Here is a 26,424-nt window from a genome sequence, read left to right as displayed (position 1 = left end):
GGTGTTCCTTCTGTCTCTGTTTTAATCTTTGCCTCTCTCTTCCCTGCCCCTGTTAATTTGGATACACTCTCTGTGACCTCTGGTTAGTCTCACTAAGGGTTTATCAATTTTGTTGATTTTCTCAAAGAGCCAGCTCCTGGTTTTGTTGATTCTTTGTACAGTACTTTTCATTTATACTTGGTTGGTTTCAGCTCTGAGTTTTATTATTTCCTGCCTTCCACTCCTCTTGGGTTTATTTATTTCTTTTTGTTCTAGATCTATTAGGTGTGCTGTCAAGCTGCTGACATATGCTCTCTCCTGTTTCTTTCTGCAGGCACTCAGAGCTATGAGTTTTCCCCTTAGTACTGCTCTCATTGTGTTCTATAAGTTTGGGAGTGTTGTATCTTCATCTTCATTAAATTCTAAGAAGTCTTTAATTTCTTTCTTTATTTCTTCTTTGACCAAGCTGTCATTGAGTAGAGCATTGTTCAACTTCTATGCATATGTGGGCTTTCTGTCATTATTGTTGTTATTGACGACCATTTTCAGTGTGTGGTGATCTGATAGGATGCATGGGATTATTTTTATCTTCCTGTATCTGTTGAGGCCTGTTTTGTGACCGATTATATGATCAGTTTTGGAGAAGGTTCAATGAGGTGCTGAGGAGAAGTAAAGCCTTTTGATTTAGGATGGAATGTTTTATAAATATCTGTTAAATCCATTTGGTTCATAGCCTCTCTTAGTTTCTCTATGTCTCTGTCTAATTTCTCTTTCCATGATCTGTCCATTGATGAGAGTGGGGTGTTGAAATCTCCTACTATTATCATGTGATGTGCAATGTGTACTTTGAGCTTTAGTAAGGTTTCTTTTATGAATGTAGTTGCCCTTGCATTTAGAGCATAGATATTTAGGATTGAGAGTTTATCTTGGTGGATTTTTCCTTTGATGAATATGAAGTGTCCTTCCTTGTCTTTTTTGATGACTTTTGGTTGAAAGTTAATTTTATTTGATATTAGAATGCTGACTCCAGCTTGTTTCTTCAGGCCATTTGATTGGAATGTTGTTTTCCAGTCATTTACTCTGAGGTAGTGTCTGTCTTTGTCTCTGAGGTGTGTTTCCTGCATGTAGCAAAATGCTGTGTCCTCTTTAGGTATCCATTCTTTTAGTCTGTGTCTTTTTTTTTTTTTTTGGTTCTTTTTTTTTTTCGGAGCTGGGGACCGAACCCAGGGCCTTGCGCTTCCTAGGTAAGCGCTCTACCACTGAGCTAAATCCCCAGCCCCTAGTCTGTGTCTTTTTATTGGGGAGTTGAGTCCATTGATGTTGAGAGATATTAGGGAATGGTGATTGTCTCTCCCTGTTATTTTCGTTATTAGAGGTGGAATTATGTTTGGTTGTCTCTCTTTTGGATTCACTGCAAGGAAATTATATTCTTGCTTTCTGTATGGTGTAGTTTCTCTCCTTGTGTTGGAGTTTTCCATCTATTATCCTTTGTAGGGCTGGATTTGTAGAAAGATATTGCATAATTTGGTTTTGTCATGAAATATCTTGGTTTCTTCATCTATGTTAATTGAGAATTTTGCTGATACAGTAACTTGGGCTGGCATTTGTGTTCTCTTAGGGTCTGTATGACATCTATCCAGGATCTATTGGCTTTCATAGTCTCTTGTGAGAAGTCTGGTGTGATTCTTATAAGTCTGCATTTTTATGTCACTTGACCTTTTCCCCTTACTGCTTTTAATATTCTTTCTTTGTTTTGTGCATTTTGTGTTTTAACTATTACATGATGGGAGGAATTTCTCTTCTGGTTCAATCTATTTGGAGTTCTGTGGGCTTCTTGTACTTTTATGGGCATCTCTTTCTTTAAGTTAAGGAAGTTTTCTTCTATAATATCATTGAAAATATTTACTGGCCTTAAATTGGGAGTCTTCACTTTCTTCTATACCTATTATCCTTAGGTTTGATCTTCTCATTGTGTCCTGGATTTCCTGTATGTTTTGGGCTAGGAGCTTTTTGTGTTTTACATCATCTTTGACAGTTGTGTCGATGTTTTCTATGGTATCTCCTGCCCCTGAGATTCTTTCTTCTATCTCTTGTATTCTGTTGTTGATTCTTGTATCTATGGCTCCTTGTCTCTTCCTTTGGTTTTCTATATCCAGAGTTGTCTCCCTTCATGCTTTCTTTATTGTTTCTATTTCCATTTTCAGTTCCTTCACCTGTTTGGTTGTGTTTTCCTGTAATTCTTTCAGAGAAATTTTGTTTCCTTTCTAAGGGCTTCTACTTGTTTACTTGTGTTTTCCTGCATTTCTTTAAGGGAGCTTTTTATGTCTTTCTTAAAGTCCTCCATCATTTTCAAAAAATGTGATTTTTAAATGTAAATCTTGCTTTTCTGGTGTGCTTGGATATCCAGTATTTTCTTTGGTGGAAGAACTGGGCTCTGATCATGCCATGTAGTCTTGGTTTCTGTTGCTTAGGTTCCTGAGCTTGCCTCTAGTCATTGGGTTGTCTCTGGTGTTTGCTTGTCTTGCTGTTTCTGAGAGTGACTTGACCCTGCTGTAGGCCTCTGTGTCAGCTCTCCTGTAGAACTGTTTTCCTGTTTTCTTTCAGCCTTTCTTGAGAACAGGTGCTCTGATTTTAGGTATATTGGTACTTCTGGAGACTGTCTTCCAGCTCTAGGCACAGGCAGGAATCAAAGGGTCCTGCTCCTCATTGCTCGTGTAGATCCTTGCACCCAGCAGAAACAGTTGGCACTCTTGGGCCTGGACTGTGGGCAGAGGGTAGTCTCCTCTGACTTATCAGGAGTATCCACACTTCTGTGGGTCCATCTCTCTCCCCAATGGGATTTGGGTGCAGGGAGCTGTCTGGCCAGTTTAGTTCGGTCCTGGTTGCAGACCAGAACCATAGGTACCAGTGGTTGTCTATTCCTCTATCCCTGTATCCAGAGGCACTGTGCAGTTTCCCCTTGGACCAGGGATGTGGGCTGAGGTATGAAGAGGTGTCAGTCTGTCCTGAGACCTCAAGATGTCTGCACTCATGGGTGGTCCACTCTCTTCCCAGAGTCCAAATCTTTATGGTCCTTCTTTTCCTTCATTCCTTTGTCCCAAGATGCTGGGAGCAGCTGGTGATGCCATTACCCTTGGCTCTCCACTAGGGTTCACAAACATCCTAAGTTGAGTCACCAACTCCCTCTCATCCTATAAGAGACAGATCAGGAGAACCCAGGACAAATATTTTGCACATATTAGCAAATGCATCATGGACTTTTGGTAGCATTTGCATTTAGAAGTGAAGTTCTCAACATTTTTATGTCTAGTGAGATTAAAGAACCAATTAAGTTTGTGTTTCCTTGAATTTGTGTTCCTCTAGAACCATTCTTGTTTCCTAAATCTGTGTTAGTTGGGGTTTGACAGACTCAGAGTGGTGTGAGGAGGGATTTATTAGGGGAGTTGGCCTATGCACTTAGGGGTTGAGAAGCTCCCTGTCAGGTCATCAGCAAACTGAAGAGCCATGGATGCCAATAGTGAGGCTCAGTTCTATTCCAAAGGGTTTGGGACTAGAGAATCGGTATAGCGCTTAGTCTGAGGTAGGCTGCTGCTGTTTTGCATCCAAATTTTACAGGACTCCATAGTTAAAAGACAGTGGATTTTTAAGAGAGAATTCAGACTTTTAAATTGTTGAAAAAATGCAAAGACTATGGGGTTTTTAAGGTTAAGATACATTTTATAACGTGGTGTTAACATGAAATCTTGGGGAAATCCAAAAGCAAAGGTTGTGCCAGTTAGCCTGACACACTGTGCCAGCTTGACACACACTACAGTCTTCTGGAAAGAGAGATCCTCAATTGACTGGTCTTTTCACTGGCTCTTAGGTGAGCTTGTGGGGCATTTTTTAATCAATAATTGATAGGGTGGACCCACTCCTGGGCATATGATCATGAAGGTTATATAAAAAATCAAGTTGAATGTATCATGGAAAGCAAGCTAATAAGTAGAATTCACTCATGGCCTCTTCTCCAATTCCTCCCCCAGGTTCCTGCCCCACTTGAGTTCCTGTCTTGTCTTCTGCCAATGGCTATAAAGTATAGAACAAAGTAAACCCTCTCATGCCCTACTTTTTTGGGCTGTGGTGTTTATTGCAGCAATAAAAAAGCAAAGTAGGGTGAGTGGGGAGTGGAGCTCCCTGCTTATCTGTCTCTCATGGTCATGTCTGGTTTTGAAACAAAGCAACTCTTTCCATCCTATAAGAATGAAAAGAACTCCTGGCTTCATGGCATGTGACTAACTTTATCACAGGCCCCTCTGTATCTTCCACAAACAATTTCTATCTCCCTGTTTCATAAACTTTCTCTGTGCCAAGTGCTTTGGGGGGGCATTTTATCCACAACACATGAGGATCATTATGGTGATGATGAGAATGATAGAATTGGTTTCAACTCACCAAACCTGTGCTTTTCCCGCTCTAGGCAACCCCAGGTATAAGACAGAGTGGAAACCCCGTGGCTCATGCCCTCAACGGTGTGGGCTCCAGTAACAGGAGCCAAATCTATAAACAAGTGAGGATTATAAAACGGTCAAGGCCAAAGGCCAAAGCATGTGCAAGTTAGAGAGGACCGAGCCGTCCCCTGAACTGAGGTGTGGCAGTGGATTATGATGTGTTTTTCAAAGACCCAGCCTTCACACTGTTTCTTGGAAGGCCTACGTGTGTGACTTTGCGTTAGGTCCACAGGTCAGTGGCAAGGAGATTATTGCCAAGGGACAAGCAATGTCAGCAACGAAGATCATAACGCCACCAACAGGAGGGGACGGTAAGTTGACTAAGGTCTGTCTAGATGGAATATTACTCAGTAGTTAAAAACAAAACATGATACTGACATGGTGTGGACATGTCCCAGTGCCACTTTGCTCAGTAGGAGAAACCAGAGCCAAAGGTTGAAGTGCCATTATTTCATTTTCAACAGGAAGTGGAGAGACAAGTGTTTGCCTCTGGTGGGTAGAGTAAGAGAAGTGACTTACCTCAAAGGGACCTGAGAGAGCTTTCCCCAAGGGAAATCTGGATTACTCAGTGGGAACATTTGTAAAACCTCATTAAACAATGTGGGTGGGGGGCTGGGTGGTGGCTCCCAGGATGACCACATCTGAGTTCACAGAACCCTTGAATGTGTGCATGGTAGATGCTTCACAGCTGTGCTTATCCCAAAGCTCTTGAGATGGAGAGAGCAGCCTGGGTTATCCTCCTAAAAAGAAAGCAGGATGAGAAGGTACAGGAGGCCAAGGAACTATAAAATCTAAGTGTCAGTGTGGCTTCAGGAGACTCCAGGAGCCGGCCCTGCAGATACATGGACTCTGACCCAGCAGAACCAATCTTGGACTCTCAGGAGAATAGATCAATTTGGGAAACAAAATGTGCTAATTCACTTCAGGAACTAAAATGGGAATACAGAGTACACAAGATGTATTTCATTGTGTGTTAATTTTACCTTAAGGGAAAACTTAAAAAGAATGGAAACAAGTATGGAAATCTGGTTAACAATAGGCAAAAGATATTTTGTTCCAGGTTATTATAGATATTTATACCTGGTTCCGAAATGTATACAAAAAGATAAAGGGATAAGTGTGTGTGTGTGTGTGTGTGTGTGTGTGTGTGTGTGTGTGTGTGTGTGTTAAAGCTAGCAGAGTTAAATGTTAATTATTTAATTTGTGTTTTCACTTTTTAGAATACAAGCTGTACCCCAGGCCTCACCCTTGGGAGGTCTGTGGGGAATCTCGAACTTTTGCAAATGGATAGTGGGAGTCAGGAAAGGCAGCAAATTTCACCCTCAGCCGTAAGGCTACCTTTTCTGAAAGTGGAAAGTCTTTGGATAGACAGTAATTGGGCTGTTCACTTAAGGGAAGATTAAAAAACCTCCCAGGACCTTTGATGACTAGATTCCTAGCCATGGGGACATTTTCTAGTTGGGTGGCCTGAGGACAAGTTACTGAATTCTTGCCAAGTTTGAGTTTCATAGAGTTACTATGAGCATTCCGTCAAGTCAAAGTATTAACCATAAAGGACCTAGCACAGAGCCTGATGGCTGACAGCACTCATGAGATTGTCAGCATTGTGACTGCTGGCCACACTCTTAGCACACAGCTGGGTACAGACACATGACAAGCCCTCCCAAATTCCTGGCTCATGCCTCTCTTGAAGACGACTAGTGCACATTCTGTGAGACACATCACCAGAGAGATAGCTCATGGATCAGAGCACTGGCTGCTCTTCTAGAGGACCCAGCTCCTACACAATGACTCGCAAATGTCTCTAACTCTAGTTCAAAGGGACCTTACCTCTCTCTGACTTCCATGGGCTCCAGCCACACATGTGGTGCACTGACATATATACAGGCGGAATACTCAGACACATACAGTTAGTACATGCTTTTAAAAGGAAGAAAAAACACAGTGTGAGTATACCTTGAGTCTAGACTGTTGTGAGCTCAGACTTTTATCTACAGCTTCCTAACAGTCTTTTTCATTGTTTTTGTTTGTTTGGACACTGCAGGAGAAGCAGGGCTCTGGTACTCAGGAAGGCACAGGTTCAGTGCAATGACAGACACAACACACTCAGGGTGGTTTGAATCTGCTGCGATTTTACTGAAATCTGCTTTGTGGTTATATATAATGCTTGAACAGGAGCTAATTTTTTGACTCTTTGCCAGGGTACACTCAAACAATAACCAAGAAAAAGTTTAACAGTTTACATGAAGTACAGAAAAGAAAGCAAGACAGGAAATACATTTTCCTGAGAAACAGACTGGTGCCAGACGGTGGTCATAAACCTCATTTACCTCAATCTCTAAGTATCATCTCTCGGATAACAACAGGACAGCCAGCTGTAAGGAATCTTTAGTCTTTACTCTCTCTTAGCCAAAATTCATGTAATTGTCTTTTTAAAGGTAGGATAATTCCTTTTGATAATAGGCAAGCACAGGGACGTGATCTGGCCAAGCGTTCTATAAAATTTAAGGAATTATATAATACTCTCTTTCCATCAATATTAACCCATTTGTCACCTTCTTCATCACATGTCCCTGTGTAGGGCAATGGCTCTGCAGTGGTCCTGTATCTACTCATGCTGTCTTTACCTAAAGGAGGGGCCCACCACCTTCCTCTAATTAAATAATATTTTCTTCCATGTAACTACTTGATAGGAATTCCTAAATGTTTGGATTTTTTATAATTGACAGGACTTTCCCCTCTAATAGCTAGTGCCTTAATTCTTTCACAATCTAGGAGGTCTGGATTTTCCACAGTTAATTCTTCCTGTTGTAAGTTATTGATCACATCTCTTAGAGTTTCATTCTGATTCTACTTAATTTTTGCTAGTGCTTTCAAAAGAGGCATGACCCATAAAGACCAAATCAGGTCTTGAAGTTCCTGTTAGTAGAGAAAGAAACAAAAGAGCCAGTGTGTAGCTCCTGATCCTACCAATTCGAATCAGCTAGGCAGAAGGTCGAGGAGGAAGTGGCCAAGGGTCTCCAGGACACCAAGTTCCGAGGAGCACGTATCTCTGGCCTGCTGACCACGACTATTTCATGTCAGACAGGCTCCACTGGAGCTGGCCCAGCATTGTTGTTTGTTTTTTACTTGCCTTTCCCACAGGCACCCGACTCAAGAAAACGGAATAGAATACATTGCCTCTCTGGTTGTGGGGAATGCCACGGCCATCTGTTCAGAAGTGGTTTTCTATACTCACCCTCTCTCCTTCCTACTTCCAATGTACTAGTAAATGTTGTTGTTGTTGTTGTTGTTGTTGATGATGATGATGATGATGATGATGGTAGTGGTGGTAGTGATGGTGGTGTGGCTATTTGGAGAGAGGATTACTATGTAGTAGTCTAAGCTGGCCTAGAACTCACAATACAGTCTCGAGTCTCCAAGAGTGCTGGTATTGCAAGGTTGCCCAGCAGCAAGATCTATTTCCTAGGAACTGTTTATTTCTTCCACTCTAGTACTCTCCCGTTTGCTTTGGTGCATGACCTATATCTGCCTGTACCCCAGAAACATCCCCCGCATACCTCCCTGTTCCAAAACTGCCACCCCCACCTCTCTGTCTTTGCCAGAATGTCTTTTCTGCAGTGGGAACCTGATGGTTTCCAAACTCTGGCCCCCAACAGTGTCTCTGAGTGCAGCCAGTCCTGCAGTCCTTATCCCATGGCCTCCTTTAGTTTCGACATAGCTGCCCAAAACATCACTCACTCACTCATTCCCTCCCTCCCTCCCTCCCTCCCTCCCTCCCTCCCTCCCTCTCTTCCTCTCTTCCTCAGGCTTGGGGCTCTATGACTGGAATGCTTCCCAAGGTCATTCCCCACCGGCTGTGGCCCTTCATTCTAGAGTCACCAGGCCGGATATTCAGCTGGCTTTTCTCCTTTGTGTCTCATGTCTGTCATGTAGCTTAGCTCTGGGTGTTATGTTTGTACACGAGCATAGGGAGTGGAGTTCACTCGCCATTCAAATGAGAATAAAGGTGAAGGAAAAGAAGGCTCAGTGCATCAGCCAGGGTCCTGTTAGGGGACAGATGGCATTCTCAGGCAGAACGGAACTTTACAAAGATGAAGGTTAAAGAAATCAGCGAGGGCTGGCAGAGCAGGGATTTTTTGCAGAGCTGAGCCATGACAGACACTGTGTGGCACAGATGTTGATACAATGACTTTATTCACCTGCCATGCTACCTACAGATTGAACCCAAAGTCAAGGCCATGTGTCAATGGACTCCTTAAAGACCAGCCTTCTGGGTACAGGGCAGAGCTGACATGTAGTTCTGCAGAGAAAAAAACAACAGCAAAAATTCCTTTGTCCCCCTACCTATTGAATGAAGGCAATTGCACTCATGAACAAGAACATGGCACCCATTCTCCCAAGCAAATAGGGTCCCATTCTTTCTCCTGAAGAGCAGTCACTAAGCCCCCAAGAGACACTTTATGGCTCTACTTTCTGTTCTCAGCTTAGTTCATGTAGATGTCTTCTGGGGGGTCCACAAGAAAACAGAAACTAGTGACTTATTGGCCAAGGAGTCTCAAATGAGTCCATCATCTTCAAACTCCAAACCTCTGTCTTTCTAAGAGGGTTCATGCACCAAGTCTCTAGTATACAGCCTGACTGGTTCTCATGACCATGAACTGAATGTACTATGCCTTGTGGCAGAAAGCCTGGGCCTAAATCATAGGCAAGAGTACCCTGAGGTCTGGTGTCATGGCTCAACTTGTAATACAGCACTTGGGAGGCTGAGGGTGGAAGTTAACTGTGAATCTGAGGCCAGCCTACACTATAGAACAAGTCCTGATCCCAGATCAAACAAACAAACAAACAAAAAACTGCAACCCAGGATTTAGCTCAGTGGTAGAGTACTTGCCTAGCAAGCACAAGGCCCTGGGTTCGGTCCTCAGCTCAAAAAAAAAAAAAACAAAAACAAAACAAAAACAAAACAAAACAAAACAAAAACAAAAACAAAAAACAAAACAAAAAAAAACCTGCAACCCAAAAAACTCCAACAACAACCATAACCACCACTAACAACGACAACATCCACCCAACTACCCTGAAGAAAGAACTGAGTCCAGAAGGAATTCTGACTCTGGTGCTGCGATCCAGCAATGCCCTCTCTAGGGCAATGGAGTGTGGTGGAAGCTGTTTGTATTCTAGAATGGTCTAAGGGAGCCTGCTGAGCATGAAAGTTAGTCAGGGTAACGTTGGGAGGACAGCCACCAGCTAGGACAACTCAGGTGGGAACAACAACCTGAGGTAGGCAAAGCAGAGGGGAGGTGGGAGCCTTGCAAGCCATTGGTGTTTACTGCTTTGCAAGTACTCAGTGAGGTTAGGCGGCTCTCCATCAGGACGGCGCCGCCAGTCGGGAAAACGCAGAAGCGCACGTGCCTACTGTGCCGGGGTAGAAGTAGCCATAGCACACAGCCAGCGATTTCTCCGCCCTGCGTCTCCTCTTTAGGCATTTAGGTGGAGGTGCAGGTCCCTTATCCAGCCGGAGCAATGCAGAGAGAGGCGGGGCACCGGTAGAGGCTCTGCCGAGTCTAGGTTCCCTGAGATCTCGTCCCTCACCGTCGGAGGCCAAATTTTCACAACCAATCTGCCTGCCACTCATTCTGTAACAGCCAATAAAGACATAGGAGCACTTAGTCGCCGTAAAACCCACCTTGGTTGTATGAGGGAGCACAGCGCCGCCTTGTGTCCAAGCAGTGAAGCTTCAAGGAATTTGGCAAACTTGCTGTTAGGTTTGGGATTCCTGAAAGAGACTTAAAGCCCTACTGTGTGCAGGCTGGGTGTTTGTTAAGCTCACTGGACCATCACCTCTTTCCTAAATGCCTCTGGTTGTTCACGTGTCAGGGGGCCAGGAAACAGAGCTGAGGCAGTGTTTCGCTACACTGCCTAAGTTAGCCTGGAACTCAAATATGCAGTCTAGTCGAGCTTCCTGCCTCAGTCTTCCAAGTAAGTTCCACTTCCGGCTTTTCTCTAATGTTCAATTCAGAGTACAATCTGTTACTACCAACTGGCAGACTACATCACTCCAGTGGAATCTCTATCCTTTTGTCTTCAGGGCGTGTCCAGAGACCTTTGACCCGAAAGAGATTTTGTTTTCATTATCTTTTTAATAATGAAATGATGTAATGAAAACCACACTGGCATGAGGTTCTGTGGACAGACACAGAGAAGGTCATGAAATGGCTCTTTGTTCCTAGGATGCCCGGTCTTTTCTCCTCTGTCCACGGCTGATGCACGTGGCCTGAGTGCATTTCCTCTTTCCTCTGCTCTGGACCAGCTTTTGTCTTCCGAACAACAACAACAACAACAACACAAACAAACAAAAAACAAAACAAGCCCGACATATCCATTTTACTGATGGTTTGTTTTGGATTGGAGACTATTACAAACCATGTATCTATGACCATATTGGTGTACGTGGACTGGTGAATCTGTCCCCAAGTGTGTTGGTAGAGCCATCAGAGGCAGACTGCAATGTTATCCTCGTGTGTAATCACTTTTCAGTGTGACTGCGCCAGTGCCTGCCAGGGACGAGACCGTTCCCATTGCAGCATCCTGACCATCATTTGGAATTACCAGACAGGACTTTTCTTTTGTCAAATGTGGTAGATTTGGTTTATGTTATCTTACTGTGGGTGCAATTTGACTCCATGTGCATGCGTGCCGATACTGAATACACTTGCAGTGTTTATTGGCCATTCAGATTTTTTCTGATGTCTAGAATTCAGAGTTTTGGCTACTTTTTTGTTGCATTATCTGCTGTAATGAATTACACAAACTCTTCATACGCGATGGCTCGTTTGCCATCTTGGTCCTACTACAAACGAACGAGAAGTTTGCACCGCTCAACTCGAAAGCTTCTGAATCCCTGCTCCTTGTTGATCACAGGCTGGAGGACAGATAGCCTCTGACATTGGATAGAGTATCTTTTTCACTTCCTTAGTTCATTTTTGAGGAATCAGACATTTCTTTTTTCAGTGCAATGAGCTTTTTCCAGCCCCTTGTTTTGTGTCCTGGTTTGTGTCCTGTTTAGGAAATCTGTGTCTTGATGCTGAATGTGACCAGGTAGTACAGGGGATTCATGACTCTGTTCTCAAGAAATTCTGGTCTTGGCCTTTTGCTCCTACTGTTTCCCAAGGTGTGGGCATAGTGTCCCCGGTTTCTGTATGGCAGGCGGGAGGCAACTGTGTTTACAAAAAGATCATGCACATCACTTACATCTCCTCCTTTTGGGGGAAGGGGGTCCTCTTAATGGCCCAGGTCAGGACTGGGCTGAATGGTGAGGACGGGGGAGATGTGATGGGGTGACTCCCACTTAGAATTAGAGAGCCTGCTTTCTGTATATTCCAAAGAGAGTGGAGTGGAGTGAATTACGGAAGAAGTGGGTGGAAGACAGTGGAGCTGTAGGAAAACTCTTCGTCAATCTCTAAATTTGGGATAGAATAGATGTCTGGGCAAATGTACTAGGAAGGTGGAGGCCATTAGTCCTCAGCATCCAGAGGGACCAGCACAGCCTCCTTTACTCTCCAAGACTGACAGGACCTTTCCACACAGGAAGTGCTAAGAGACAATTGCTCAGTCTGGGATGAGTGCTTTGGAAAGAGCTGCATCTATGGCTTTTCAATTACCAGCAGCAGCAGCAGCAGCAGCAGCAGCAGCAGCAGCAGCAGCAGCAGCAGCAGCAGCAGCAGCAGGTTTTATTTTGTTTTTTTTTTAATAGCCACTAGGTGGCAGATTAGGTACAACCGGATGCCTGCCGCAAAGGCTCAAAGAAGGACTATGGCTATGGAGGGCACTAGGCATCTGGATTTAAATTCAACCTTCCTTTAACTCATCAGTCACAGAGTTTTAAACACATATTTCTGTGATGAGCATTACACAGGGAGGCTGAGACAAGACCCGTTGTAGCATCTCCTTTTTAAGCTTTTAAAGATGGTGTGGACTTAGCTTCCAAAGCATTTCTGGATCTGTCTTTTTGTGACCAGACTGTAAACATTCAGTAAATCAAATTGTTCTGCTAGGAAATAGCCTTTTACTGGAAGGGTTTGGCAAGTTGCTTTGTTTACCGCCTCTAGAGACTCCCAGACTTGGGGAGCTGCAGACAAGAAGCCCGTCCCGCCTTCCATCCCCGGCCCCGCCTTCCATTCCCGGCCCCGCCTTCCATCCCCGGCCCCGCCTTCCATCCCCGGCCCCGCCTTCCATCCCCGGCCCCGCCTTCCATCCCCGGCCCCGCCTTCCATCCCCGGCCCCGCCTTCCATCCCCGGCCCCGCCTTCCATCCCCGGCCCCGCCCTGCCTGCTCCTCAGCTTCAGTCCCATCACTGACCTCCACCTTCTCTGCAGCCTCAGAAAATCCCAGATCTTCGCTGTTCTTCCTGCCATTCTTGCCTGTACCAGCCCAGCTGCTACAAAGTTGAACAGTCTTCTGAGTGGGGGGAGTGAGACTGATTCTAGGAAAGACAGAAAAAAAACCCTCAGAAACAAAGGTTAGAAATCAGGAGGGCTGTCCAGTGAGTACTGCGGTAGCCCCGAGTTTAATTCTCGTAGGCTTTATATACTTTACAGTATCGTGGGAAGCAAAGTCACAAACCAGCAGAGACAATGGCTGATGTACATTCGCTATCTGTACCCATCTGGTAGCCTCCCTATTCCTCCCTGTACCTTCCTTCAAAATTAACACAACATTTAGTCGCTTGCCTCGAGCTTCACGTCTATCCCCGTTTATGATTCCATATGTCAGCAGGCCAGGAAATCTGTCAGGAGACCCTGGCCTGACTTGACACTGTCTGACTTATAGGCTTTCACAGAAGCAGGCAAAATGGCTCCCGACACTTGCCTTACATTTTAAAATAAACAAATAAATCAAAAGCAAATTGTGCATTGGGGGAGGAAATGTGAGATTTTGGAGTCTGATTCTCCAGAATCCACAAGAAACTGGATTCAGTGGCTCACTCACATCTGTAATTCCAGCACCCCATTATGAGGTGGGAAGTTCGGGGAATTGGCCTGGATGCTCTAGGGACAGCCAGCTTGGAGTAGCAGAAACAGCTTCCGTGCAGAGATCAGAGAACAACTTTTGAGAGCGGGTCTTGCCCTTCCATCTTGTTGAGGTAGGATCTGCGATATATACACTGGGGGTTGGGTACGCCATGGGCTGTCTCTGGAGGTCAGAAGATAACTTCTGAGAGTCAGCTCTTCACTTCCACAGTGAAACCCAAGCGTTGAGCTCAAGTCTTGACGCTTGTCTGCAAGTGCCTTTACCCACAGAGCCATCTTGCAGACCTGTCTCGGTAATTTTCAATGAATGCAGACTCTGTGGTTGTTAAGTATGCTGTGAGTGTAGTAGCAACCAGTTATTAATGATGTGACTCAGTTCCTCTATGTCCTGCATTTCTGGAAACTCATTCATGTATCTATAATTGCTTTTAGAGTGTTTGGTACTAGAGCTCCTAGACAAGCACTTCAATGAGTTATACACTCACTTCTACCTATTCTGTCTGTCGCTGAGAGGGGAGTGCTGCAGGCTCCTACCCTAATGATGGATTCCTCCCTTCAGTTGTATTCATCATTGCTTCCTGTGTTTTGAAGCTCTGTATTGGGGTACACTTGTATTTAATTCAGTATTTCTGTCTTTTAGAGCCTGACCTTTAAGAAAGATTTGTTTTTAAATTTATTTTATTTTTGTGTCTATGGGTGTTTTGCCTGCATATATGTCTGTGTACCACATGCATGCTTAGTGCTTGTGGAGGCTAAGAGAAGGCATCTGATCTCCTGGAACAGGAATTACCAACAGTTGTTATCAACAATGTGAGTTCTGGGAATTGAACTTGAGTCCTGTAGAAGAGCAGTCAATGCTCTTAACCTCTGAGCCATCTCTCCATCCCAAGATTTATTCCCATGTGTGTGTATGTGTGTTTGTGTGTGTGTGTGTGTGTGTGTGTGTGTGTGTGTGTGTGTGTACAGATGCTCGTGGAGGTTAGAAAGGAGCAGTGGGCTGTGAACTGAATTTCTGGAAGAACAGTAAAAGCTTTTAACCACGGAGCAATCCAGCCCAGAGCTAGTGATCATACAACGACCCAGCTTAAACCTGGACATTTTCTTTGATTTGATGGTTACTTTGTGTAGTTTCGAAAACACCCACTCCGACTTCCTCTTAATGTTTGTTCGGTCTCTCTTTTCCACACCTCTGCACCTAACGATCTATGCTGTTATATTTTAAGTGACTTTCTTGGATATGATATAAGTGGAGCCACTTAAGAAAGTCATTGTGGACAGCCCATCTTCTAAGCGTGACTAGACTGTATAATAGATGGGTTTGTTTTAGTTCTGTATGTCATTTTTTGGATGTGTTGCTTACTGCTATTTAATTGTTCATTGTTGTGTCCCCCCCACACACACATCTCTTACCCCCAGCTCTCTTTCAGGACACGTGAACATTTTTAGCTCCCATTTGAATTTGTAGAACTTATTTATATTCTACTATGCTGGGGGTGTCCTTAGCTGTTTGTGTAGGGATTTCAATGTGTATACTTAACATTTTATAGTCTGTTTAAAATCAATTTTGACTTCTTTAGTAGAAGGTAGAGACATTACCTGTACGCTGTCCTGTGCCCTGTCCCATGTACATTCTATCTGTTGTGTATCTGACATCTCCATTCATGGAAAGTACCTCACACCCTTTCTTACTTGCTTTCTGCAAGTGTATCTTGAAGAACACAAGAGCATGTGAAAATCCACAGGCCTCCACCTCATGCCCTCCCCAGTGGCACTGGGACTGTCCCACTGGACTTTGCCTCTGGGCTGGCACCTCCCTTCTTTCAGCACTTGAGTGTTTTGTCATCTCCCCAACCCCCCCCCCCCCCCCCCCGCTTCCTGGCTCTGCCAAGCACTGGGATCACTCTTCCCAACAGTGGCTGGCCACTTTCCGCTGGCTGAGCCTTTGATGGTATCGTGTAATCGAATGCTGACTTATATTTATTTTTTACTTTGTCTCATCTGAAGTATACTGAGCACCTTCGTGGGCTTGTGTCTTTTACTGCAGTTGGGGTTTTCAACCATTATATCTACACACAGAGGGGAGATGGACATAATAGTTCTGGGTGTCTTCCGATTGCCTTGCCAGGACTGTTTCCCACTGGTCTTTAGCTTCCCTACGGGTCTCGTTTTTAGAGGTGTCGTCTTTGGGAATTCATGTCCAAGGACTTCCTGTCTGATTGCTGGGGTGACCTAGGTATTTATCTTATGGGATCCTTCATTTCAAAATCATCTCCAGCTGGCTGGCCTCTGTCATCTGCTGTATCAGCTAGCTATATCATGGCTGTGCAAATGTCTCTGTGATGTGCTGTGTATTTAGGTAAATACACAGGGTGTGGCAGCTGGGTCCTATGGCAGATCTATTTTCAGATATCTCAGAAACCTTCACACTGATTTCCATAGTGGCTGAGCTAATTTACATCCACACCGGTGGCAAATAAATGTCCTCCTTTCCACACACATCCTGGTCACGGTCCTTGGTACTCTTTGTCTCAATGACAGCCACTATGACTGGGTTAAGATAGGACCCTCAGTGCAGTTTTTAAAAGGTTTATTTTACTTTATGTGTGTCATCAGTGCTTTGCCTGCATGTATGTAAGTGGCCGGAAGAGGGAGCATGATGAGCTGGAGCTGGAATTAGGGATGGTTGTAAACCCAAGGATGGGTGTGGGTTCCTGGAACCAAATTCAGGTTTTCTGCAAGAGCATTGAGTGTTATTAAAAATGAAGCACGCTTAGCCCCTTCAATATACTTTAATTGCATTTTTTCTGGTGCCTAAGGTACTGAACATTTAACACCTATTGGCCATTTATAAAGTGTCTTTTGAGAACTGTCTGTTCAGCCAGACAGTGGTGTCACAAGCCTTTAACCCCAGCACTAGAGGCAGAGACAGATAGATCTCTGAGTTCAAGGTCAGCCTGGTTTGCAGAGTGAGTTCTAGGACAGTCAGGGCTACACAGAGAACCCCGTCTTACCCCCCCCACACACACACACAATACACCCCCCAGAAAAAGAGAGAGAGAGAGAGAGAGAGAGAGAGAGAGAGAGAGAGAGAGAGAACGAGAACTGTCTGTTCATCCCACTAGTTGTTTCTGGGGGTGGCATTTAATCCTTTAAATATTTATATAGTTTAAATATTAATCCAGATGTTTATTTGGCAATCTCCCCCTCCCCCACACAGGTTGTTTTATTACTCTGCTATACTCCGCTAACCAGCTTCTTTGTTGTGAAAGAAGCCTTTCAATTTCACGAAATCTCAGTTGATTCTTGGCTTTATTTTTCAAGCTATTGGAACCCCCTGAACCTATACTTTGAGGTGTTTTGCCCTAGTAGGTTCAGCATTCCAGATCCTCCATTAAGGTCTTCACCCCTTCAGCTTATTTTTGTACAAGGATGTGATCCAGGAAGTTTGCTTGTTCTTCTGTGTGAGGATATCGAGTTTTCCAGAACCATTTGTTTAAAAATGTATTTTCTCCATTATGTTTTTTTAAATTCTGTCAAAAAACAGGAAGCTGTTGCTGCATGGATTTATATCAGGATCAACTAATCTATTCCATTGATCAACCCGTGTGTTTTGTGTTCTCCTTGCTTGTTTTGTTTTTATGGCTCCGGATGATCAGTTTATTGGTACAAGAAGGATGGGAAGTTGTATGTATTATTATAGTGCTGAGGCCAATCTGTGACTTTACAGGTAGATTGTTCACTTTTATAGTGTTAGCTGGTGTTAACTCATTTTGAATACATCTATATTTAGAATTGTAATTTCCTCATGATGTTTTTCTTCTTCTGACTAATTTTGCTTTGAAGCCTAACTAGCTAGATTTTAGTATGGCTGTACCAACCTGTTTTCTAGTTTGATTTTCTCAGAATGTCAGTTCCTAGTCTTTCCCCCTAAAGCTGTGCTTACCTTTGATGGTGAGGTGTGTTTCTTGCAGGTTACGACTAGATCAGTCATTATTTTAAATTCCATCTGCTAGTCTTTGCCTTTTGCCAGAAAACGGAGGTCATTAATACTCAGGGTCATTGGTGAAAAGGCTGTATACTAACTCCTGGCATTGTGATGTTCCATTTGCTAAATCTTCACTTGATTGTTTGCTATTCTAGTCAACTTAGTCTTTCCTATGACTCTGTGGTTATGTTTGAATATCTGTGTTTTTAAGTCTTCATAAAGATATCTGTATTTTTAAGTCATGTTTCATTAGAACTAAAACACTAATTCCAAGGGTGCACACGGTATTTTCTCCTTCTTTTGTAGCTGATGATAGTCAAGGCCACTATAAACACTGTGGTGATTTGTATGTTTGGGAACCATTGTCAGAAACTCTCTTATCAGAAGTTCTATGGCTGGCAGTGACCAGGCATTACTGTGAAATGATCTTCCTGTGATGCAGAATGTTCAATGAGATGCTGCTGAGCAGGTGTATGTTAGCTGACACAATGAGAAACTTGCACACAAATCCTGGCTTCTACAGTTTTGGTGTTAACTTGGCACAGGACATTGTAGTGTATAGTTTGTGCCTCAGTTATAATATTCATGCAGAAGAGGGTATAAACATGTATACATTTTGTTAGTAACACATATACATCTCCTGGGTTAAGAGTGATGGGAAACCATCACTGTATACCCCTGCGTGATTCCATAGGCCAATCTTCCCTTTCCCATTCGTTCACCTACCCCTGCAACAAGGGACTTACTATGCTGACTTTCATGGTATATATCCCTTTGCACTTTCCTTTTGCCTGTGACTTAGGTAAAAGCAGCACATTCTTCAATTTTGAAGCAGTGAAAAAGAACTCACAGCTGAGAGATTCTAGAAAGGTCACTATTCTTAAGCAAAGATCAGAGCTTTGTTTCAGCTTCTCCCAGGAGACAGAGCAGTACAAGGTTAAGCGCTGGCCTAGGGACCTAAGACCTCATACTTGAAGTTGGCTGTTGACACTGCATTAGGGACTAGAGGGTATGTGGCCATTAAGCACATGGCTGATCTCTCTTTTGTCACACTAGGAGAGACTGAAGGACATTTCTGTGGGGCAATATGAATGCCCTCAGTGCATGCAGGTGGTAATAAGGAGGATCATGCATGTAATGGAGACCAGTAAAGTGAAGTAAGAGTCACATGTCTTCCTCTGAGCTGTTTATTCCATGATTTACCAAGTAGTGCCTTTTTCATCAGCTTTTGCTAAGGTCCATACCCAGTTGCAGTGAGCTGTGGTCCAACATGTTTTGTGGATCCTTCTTAGGAAGACACTAAATTTTTAATGCTTTATTTTACTTATTTATTTTTATATATGAGTATTTGCCTGTGTGTATATATTTTTACCACTTTCATGCCTGGTGACTATAAGAGACAAAAAGTGTCCTTTAGAATTGTAAGTCACTCAAAGTATAAATGTAATTTTTATTCTCCTGACATAATTGTCATCTTTGAGGTTTTCTACCCCTGTCTGCTAACCTAGGCCTAGTTCTGGAAGTGTCTACCCTCCATACAATCTATTCTAGGCCTAGAATGTTTTCAGCCTCTGAGACTTACTGTTTGCTGTATATGCTCCACCCTTCTAGTTCTTCTGAACTCTGTTGGCTGGTTCAACTCAGCTATTCTGGCTCAAATTCTTTTTCCAAACTGACTGATTCATTCTGGTTTCTCTCTTGGCCTCTGACCGAATTGCTCTGCTTGGTCTCATACTAACTTTGGCAATATGTTCTAATCTTCTGGTTCCTCATTCTCTGGCTAGTTCTGTCTTCACCTATGTCTAGTTTGTTTCTCTCTCTCTCTCTCTCTCTCTCTCTCTCTCTCTCTCTCTCTCTCCCCACTGCTCCTTCTTATGCTGCCTTTCTTCCCTCTCTGTTCTTGTGAGAGTTGAGCACATCCTATTCTGTCAAATCTTTCTCTGATTTGTCACTTTATCTGCCCCAATTAGACATCACTTTCAAACATGGGTGTTTCCTTCTAAAAACTAACTTTACCTTCATTGTTTGGGATCAAAAGTGTGTACTAAGGGCATGTCTGTATTCCAGCCAGAGGGATTAAAAAGGTGTGTGCTAAGGATGCGTCTGTATTCTAGCCTGAGTAGCCAAGTGTATCTTATGTATTGTATGGATGCATCACCTGTCAATTAAAAAAAATATGGCCTATAAGGTAGAATAGAAGGGACACCCAGGAGGCAAAAGGAATTCTGGGGTAGGCCAGGGGTGGACAATTCACGTGGGGAAGATGTGAGGAGATAGACGCATGGTACCTGAACACAGGTACCCAGCCATGTGGTAGATTAAAATAAATGGGTTAAGTTATGATCTAGTCAGAGAAGAGCCTAGCTATATGGCCAAGGTATTTGTAAACATTTTTTGAGTCTGCGTCTTATTTCTGGGAGCATGGAGCTGGGAGGAAGTGCCAGGCCCTACTTTTACATTGCTGGATTAAAGTCTCTCTACACATGTAGGTACTGAAAATTGAACCTGTGTCCTCTAAAAGTCCAGCAAGTGTTCTTAACACTGAGCCATCTCTCCAGCCCCAATGGTCGTTTTTTTTAATGATGGATTTTTGTCTACAATGGGATGGCTGGGTGAGCTTAGCTGCCACTCTGTCAGATGACAATGCATTGGTTAGAATGGTTTCTGCCTTGAAGACAGAATATGCAAACTAACATAGGTTTCTCTTTCACACAGACTTCTAGCTGTGTAGATGGCATCCCACAATCCATGTGCTGTGTGGACTATGCTTTCTCTCTCCATTGCAAAATCACCTGTGTGGCTGCTCCAGGGACAGGAAGGAGAGCACAGGATACCTCCTATGTGTGCTTCACAGGAGGCACACTTACGACTAATTCCTAATCTGCGTATTAGAATCAGCTCATTAAAGGAAGTCGGTGAGCACAGTCTTTGTCCTGGGAAGCAATGTGCACAATCGATATCCAGGGCACCTATTACAAGTAAAGGAGAGAAGATGAAGGTGAGGGGACCATCACCAGCCTCTGCCAGCAGCTCACCGCTTGCCGTCCCTGTGCGCTGAAGACACACCTTCTGCCCAGGTCAGTCCTGCTGACCACGACATGGGCTTGCTGAATTTCTGTTGTAGAAACTTGAAGGGAGGTTATACTTTCCCTTGGAGACTCTGCTCAAGTTCCCTTGAAGTAAGGAGAAGGTTCTTAGAATGCTCAGAATAAGACTAGTTTTGCCATCGCTTTACTTTTTGTTTCTTAAGGAGGTAAAGGTTTGGACCCATAGCTTCACTGTTGCTTGGCGCTGGGACAGAATGTCATGGCAGCAGGAGTGTGGTGGAAATGCTCCTCACTTCTCCGTAGACAGAAAGGGGAGAAAAGTGGTATTTTAAAAATCATGTCTGTGTGTTTGTGTGGGTATTTGCACAGGGACGCAATGCCCACAGGAAGTAGCAGACAGTGTTAGATCCCCTGGAGCTGGAGTAACTGTGGGCTGCTTGACATGGGTGATCCCAAGGAACTCAGACCCTCAGCAAGAGCGACACACACCCTTCACCACCAAGCCATCTCTCCAGTCTGCAGGGCTTTTTTATTTTTTAAGTAAGATTTTATTTTCCTTCTTTGAAAGTATAACAGACATGGTCACACTGCAGGCAAAGACAGTAAAGATGGTCAGGGAACCAGAGAACATTCTGAGGACTGGTTAGGTCACCTGCGTCATGGCCTCTAGCAACACGTACCAGCACACGAGATAGAATGAGACATACCTGTTTCCCCTTTGAAAGTAATTAAAAAAATAAAAAGCAGGACCTTGGAAATTTTGGTTCTTTTCTTTCCCGCCCTGCGGCAGGCTCGTGTGGTGGTGCTGTGGGAGTGGTAGAACTTTCAGGTGGTGAGCGTTAAGTGAGCTGGTTAATTTTCATATTTGGTGACCACATTTAGATTCAGAGATGGGAAGTAGAGGTGAAGGGGTCACAGGGGTCTTTGGTTTTGAAGTTTAACTGTGTGCTTTGCCAGCTGTCCACTCTAATGGATCTTCTGCTTCCTGCCGTCAGCATCGTTCCCATCTACAGAGCCGTCTTTGTCCACAGCAGTCTCTGCTCCTTTGCTACACACCACCCTCTTCATCATGGTGGGCAGCTTTGACTGTGTTCTCGGATTCGGGCTGTTAGGAATACTCGTGTTGACTGGGTGGGTTTGTATGCACAGGCACGAAACTCTGCAGTGTGTGATTGTCTAGCTTATGCAAGTAGTGGCATTTTAAGAGAATGCTTACTTCCCCCATCTGGGAACCTTGAATAGCACAATATGATCAAGTGGAGAGAGAGAGAGAGAGAGAGAGAGAGAGAGAGAGAGAGAGAGAGAGAGAGCGAGAGCGCCTGTGTCCAGTCTTCTGTAAAATTTCAGTCTCAGAACTTTACAACAGTTCCTCCTGTGTGGTCTCTTACCAGAGGGGAATGTAAGAGGTCACACTGTGTTTCTCTAGAGTCCGCCTAGAATGTCTTTCTGCCTCTCAAATCTGGGGTGTATCTTTTTGATGTTATAGGTTATCCATGGATACAGGCACATGCTGAGCCTTCTGGATCCGTCAGGAGGAATCCTATTGTGCAGGTGCTCGAGGAACCCTGATATAGGCCAACTCAAGACTCAGCTCTATGGAGTCATCCTCCTGCCTCCATTATAGCCTTTAAGATTGCTCTTCTATTCCTGATCATATAGATATTGGGGATTTTTAAATATACAAATCATAAGCTGTCCTAAAATTTTAGGTATTTTTACAAGACAATCTGGAGTTTTTCTCACCATATCAATGGATAGTTAACTTGGGAGAAAAAATAGGTTTTCAGAACCAGGATGGTGAAACACATCTGTAATCCTAATACTCAGGAGGCTGAGGCAGAAGGATCATGAGTTCAAGTTTAGATTGTGCTACATAGCAAGTCTCCACCTTCAACAACCCCAAAATAAATCAACGAGACTTCTGAAATGATTGTATCTTGGTGTTATGTCTTGATTTTGCTCAACAGTAGAAATAAAAACCTATTCATTCCAACTACCAGACATCCATCTTCTTAAATCAGAACTCAGGAGACAGACCCTACCCCCTCACCCTGCACACCCAGTCAGGTGTTTACAGGTTGCATGATTCTAGGCCTGGCTAGGAGGTTGGAGCTATGTGGGGAGCATCAAGACTTGCTGTCCTCACACTGCCCTGCTTCCCAGCCAGTGAGAGTTCTCTGGAGTGACAAAGCAAGAATCCGCCAGCGGTAGCACGGGAGTTTATTATCAAGTTGCTGCCTGAGAAGGGATGCAGGGTGGTGAAGGCAGAGGAGAACTGAGCAAGTGCTCTTGTGAGCTGCTGTGGTGTTGGGTGGGGCCAGGCCACAGCGATGGCCCTGGTAGTGGGGTAGGGTCTTCTTCCTGCCTGACGCTTCTTTCAGGCTTCAGAAGGGGGACTCCCAGAGCAAGAGGAAAGTTGGGGCTAGATCACAGCTGCACCCAGCAGTTTCTTCTCTGTTTCCTAAGGAAGAAGCCAGGGCGAGATGTTAGTGACAGGAAGAGAAAGGAAAACAAGGTTCTGTGCTCTAGGCCAGGTAGTTCTGGAGCCAGCGAGAGCCAGTCTCAGCAACACAGGACCTGTGACTAAAACCTCCATGGGCCTAGGATAGATGTGGCCTTCTCTGGCTTCTTTGGATAGGGACGTTGGTTGGAAAGAGGAACTGTACTGGATAGGACAGAAAGGCATGATTCTTTCTGAAACCCACAAAATGGACTTCCTTCTTCCCCAAGCATCATGTCTCATCTGTACAGCACCACTGCCCCAAACATACCAACACAGGGACTCACCGCCTTTGTGAAGAATCTTTTCCAGAGGTAGACACATACAGGGATGAGAGAAGCCAGGAGCAGCAGCACCCAGACACCCAAGAGCATTGCCTGGAGGCTTATGAGCAGGGTCTGGGAACACAGGGCAAAAGACAAGCATGCTAGAGTGATGGCCACACTCCCGCCCCTCTCCATTCTCTCTCCCAACCAGGGTCACTTTCTAACCATCACTTCCAAGTCTACAGCTTCTGGAATGGGGAGGGAATCTTGGATATAGAGGGTAGAGCTCACCAGAAACCTTTTCCACTCTCCTCAGCAGCCTGAGCTGTGACCTGAGTGATTGCTTCAGGAAGGACACACATTCACCATGTTGGTGACCCTTGCTGTGCTTGCAATCCTGGGTTATGCATGGTTTGTGGCTGGTCGTGTTTCTTTCCTAACAGTATGTGATTCCCACAGCAATGGGAACAGTTTCTGATTTGCTCACTCATGCCTGCATCTTTAAGAACAGTCGCCAAGACCAGGAGGAGGAGTACCTACTGCTGATGGAGTGCCACCTTAGTCTCTGTCCACACTTACCTTTAGCATGCTTGTGTAGTATTTGCACAGTCCTATCCTATTAGCTTCTTCGGGAACTGGGGTGATGCTGGGCATGGTGGACCAGCGATATGAAGTGTCGCTTTTACAGACATCATCTCTGAGATAGTACCAGTAATTATTGAACTCCCTGGACCCAATAACAATGGCGGCCACAGCTGTGCAGAAACTCGCCAGCACAAGAAGGATCCTCATCAGGGCCTAGGTAGAGCAGGAAATAGCAGGAAACCTCAAAGATTCAGTTTTAGCCAGCCTGTGTGTCTAGCACAGCCTTGAGGCAGAGCCTGGGTCTTGCCTGGTCCTAAACTCACCCAGCAGGTACCACCCCGTTTCTTTTGAAGAAAGGCGACAGCTCCAGCCAGCATAGCCTAAGGAGAGATTGAACCAGAAGAATCAGTACAAATCAGGACAAATGCCTGTTAATCCCCTGCCTCATTTCCCCTGTGCTCGCCGTCTGCAGTGCCAGCTACCTGGCCTATAGCATTTCCTCTACATCCCAGATGTTTTGCTACGCTTTGCTGCCTATGGTGGAGTCACTGTGTGGGGCAATGAGCTGGAGCACAGCTGTGAGGCTGTAGGACACTGTTTTATTGACACCGAAGTTGCACATGGTTAAGCGAGGTGGGCTCCTTCCTATCCATCCCTTCAACCGTTTTTTTAAAGTCACACTAAATCCTTGATGAATGTTCCAGGGACCAGGAAAGGATCCATGTATTTGGAAAAAGTTGGGAATGCAGAATGTGACTTTAGGCAACCTCAGATCCAGACACTTGTCTTAGCAGCTGTTGGGTCCACCTGACTAGGAGAGAAGAGCAGGAAGTCTGATCAGGTCAGTGGACATATGGGTCCTGATCCTATTTGATTATGCTGTAACTAACCATATATTCCTGCCACTGGGTGGATTAGCGTAGTTATTTTTAATGTCTCCTATCAATAAATATATATGTTTTGGTGAAAGCGTGGGTCTATCGGAAAGTTCTTTATACCCACGACCAGATCAACCAGGTGCCATTAAATATGATAGCAAGCACTTTCTGACAGAGCTCATTCCTGGATCCCCATAGGATGAGCATAAGGAAGTAAGAGAGTCAGAAGATCGTGTTTCCTGCCCGAATGCTCCACTTCCCCTGTCTCGGGGCAGACATTAGAGGTGGTAAGCCCTGAGGACCTTAACCCTTGATCCTACTGATGGCAAGGATCCTCTGCCAGCCTGCTGGGAGAAGCATGGGACAAGAGACAAATGTACACAAGCACCAAACTGGCTTATGTCATTCAGGTTCTGTTTGGCTATACACTCTGGGATGCTATGTCAATGGCGGTGGTGGGAGGGAAGCAGAGGGACCGCTATCCCTTTGGACAGCCTTGGACCTTCACATAGCCACAGCCACACTCACCACGATCCCGGTCCAGAATGGGGCACCCTGGGTATTCATGGCTAAATAGTGGCAGATGTAGAGAATTCCGCCCAGAACCACACTCAGGATCCCCAGCACGATCTGCACCACCTGGAAGAGAGAGGACTTGAAAACCCAGCTCTCCAGCAGCAGGCCCAGCAACTGTCTGCACACACGGCTTGGACTAATGAGAAAACAAAGCCAACTCAATGTCTTAGGCATAGAGGAGGCCAGAGGGAAGTATAGCAAGCAAGAGAAGGAAACTCCTTAGCCTGAGTGAGGGTCCCTCCCCTGGCCCATCAAGCACATAGCTACACTCACCCAGGAGGCCACCAGCACTCTGCTGCTGCCCTGGCTCTGGGTGGAGGCAGATGCTGGGACCCTTAGAAACGAGCATCCAGCCAGCAGGAGTTTGGCCAGGACAGACTCCTGATGGATGTGCACTTCAATGTTGGTGGGTTGTGGGGCTTCAGGGTCCACCTCGCAGACATCTGCAGTCCCCATGTCTGTGGACATTGTCTGTGAGGGAGAAAAGGAACAGCGGGAAGAAGTACTCAGCAGATTTTACAGGGGCTTCTTGGAGTTGGACAGGAACAGAGACACAGAAAGGCTGTCCCTGGCTGTGATCTGTATCCTTGGCTCCTTTGGAGGGTTGTCTGTCAGGGAAGCCTGATGCTGGAGCACCCTCTTCAGCCCACATTTGCTTTGTGCCCCACTGCCATGGTCTTCAGGGGTCTGATGTCTAGATCAAGCAGAATCCACATGACTTAACCTCTCCACCCCATCCTGACTGGGTCCCTTCTCCCCAGAGTTCTCTGAGTCCAGATCAGAGCCCAAGCCCCTTAAACAGTGACCCCTCCAGCTGCTGCCTGTTGCAATTATCTCCTCCCTGTCAGGGTCCCAGGGACCACCTCACCCAGAAGCCCCCATCGCCTTGGATGAACGCCTAGCACTGACTGATCCTGTCCCCACAGAATTGAGTGGTGGAGATGGAGGCCACACCTGTTCCTGGAGGCACACCTCAATGTGCCCATTCCCCTAGTAAGCTCTCAGAGCCAGACTGGAAGGATCTGGGTGGACAAGGGTGGGCTATGCTGAAGTGATGGTGGGCTGCCTTACCTGGTTCCTCTGGGA

At 45.0% G+C, this 26,424-nt stretch overlaps 1 protein-coding gene, 1 long non-coding RNA gene and 1 pseudogene across 5 annotated transcripts in view; 1 reads left to right on the top strand and 2 right to left on the bottom strand.

Moving 5' to 3' along the window:
• LOC147994839 (uncharacterized) overlaps positions 1-22,524 on the top strand; it is a 35,889-nt gene extending 13,365 nt beyond the window's left edge. For 2 of the 3 annotated variants that reach the window (XR_015686547.1, XR_015686545.1), the window contains exons 2-3: positions 20,202-20,563; positions 22,020-22,524. This is a non-coding gene — a long non-coding RNA (uncharacterized LOC147994839). Of the gene's footprint in view, positions 1-13,474; positions 13,615-20,201; positions 20,564-22,019 lie in introns of all 3 variants that reach the window. The other variant, XR_015686546.1, reaches the window with a different exon arrangement.
• LOC147994840 (uncharacterized) lies at positions 1,185-12,764 on the bottom strand (annotated as a pseudogene). The gene is made up of 5 exons (XR_015687180.1): positions 12,572-12,764; positions 9,840-10,096; positions 6,302-6,390; positions 4,989-5,212; positions 1,185-3,170 (listed from the first exon to the last, which is right to left on the bottom strand). The product of XR_015687180.1 is annotated as an uncharacterized LOC147994840, transcript variant X2 (transcript).
• Positions 22,525-22,737: 213 nt separating the features above from the next.
• Tmem176a (transmembrane protein 176A) lies at positions 22,738-26,418 on the bottom strand. The gene is given in 7 exon segments (NM_001039008.1): positions 22,738-22,994; positions 23,321-23,431; positions 23,879-24,097; positions 24,208-24,264; positions 25,291-25,401; positions 25,612-25,809; positions 26,410-26,418. Coding segments are annotated over 6 exon segments (732 nt in total). The 5' UTR covers positions 25,807-25,809; positions 26,410-26,418; the 3' UTR covers positions 22,738-22,955.
• Positions 26,419-26,424: the final 6 nt, after the last annotated feature.

Source organism: Rattus norvegicus, chromosome 4, assembly GCF_021556685.1.
Source record: "Rattus norvegicus strain SHRSP/BbbUtx chromosome 4, alternate assembly SHRSP_T2T, whole genome shotgun sequence".
In the NCBI taxonomy this organism is placed as follows: Eukaryota; Metazoa; Chordata; class Mammalia; order Rodentia; family Muridae; genus Rattus; species Rattus norvegicus.
Note: the sequence above shows the minus strand (reverse complement) of the source record. Positions and strands in the feature narration are given on the sequence as shown.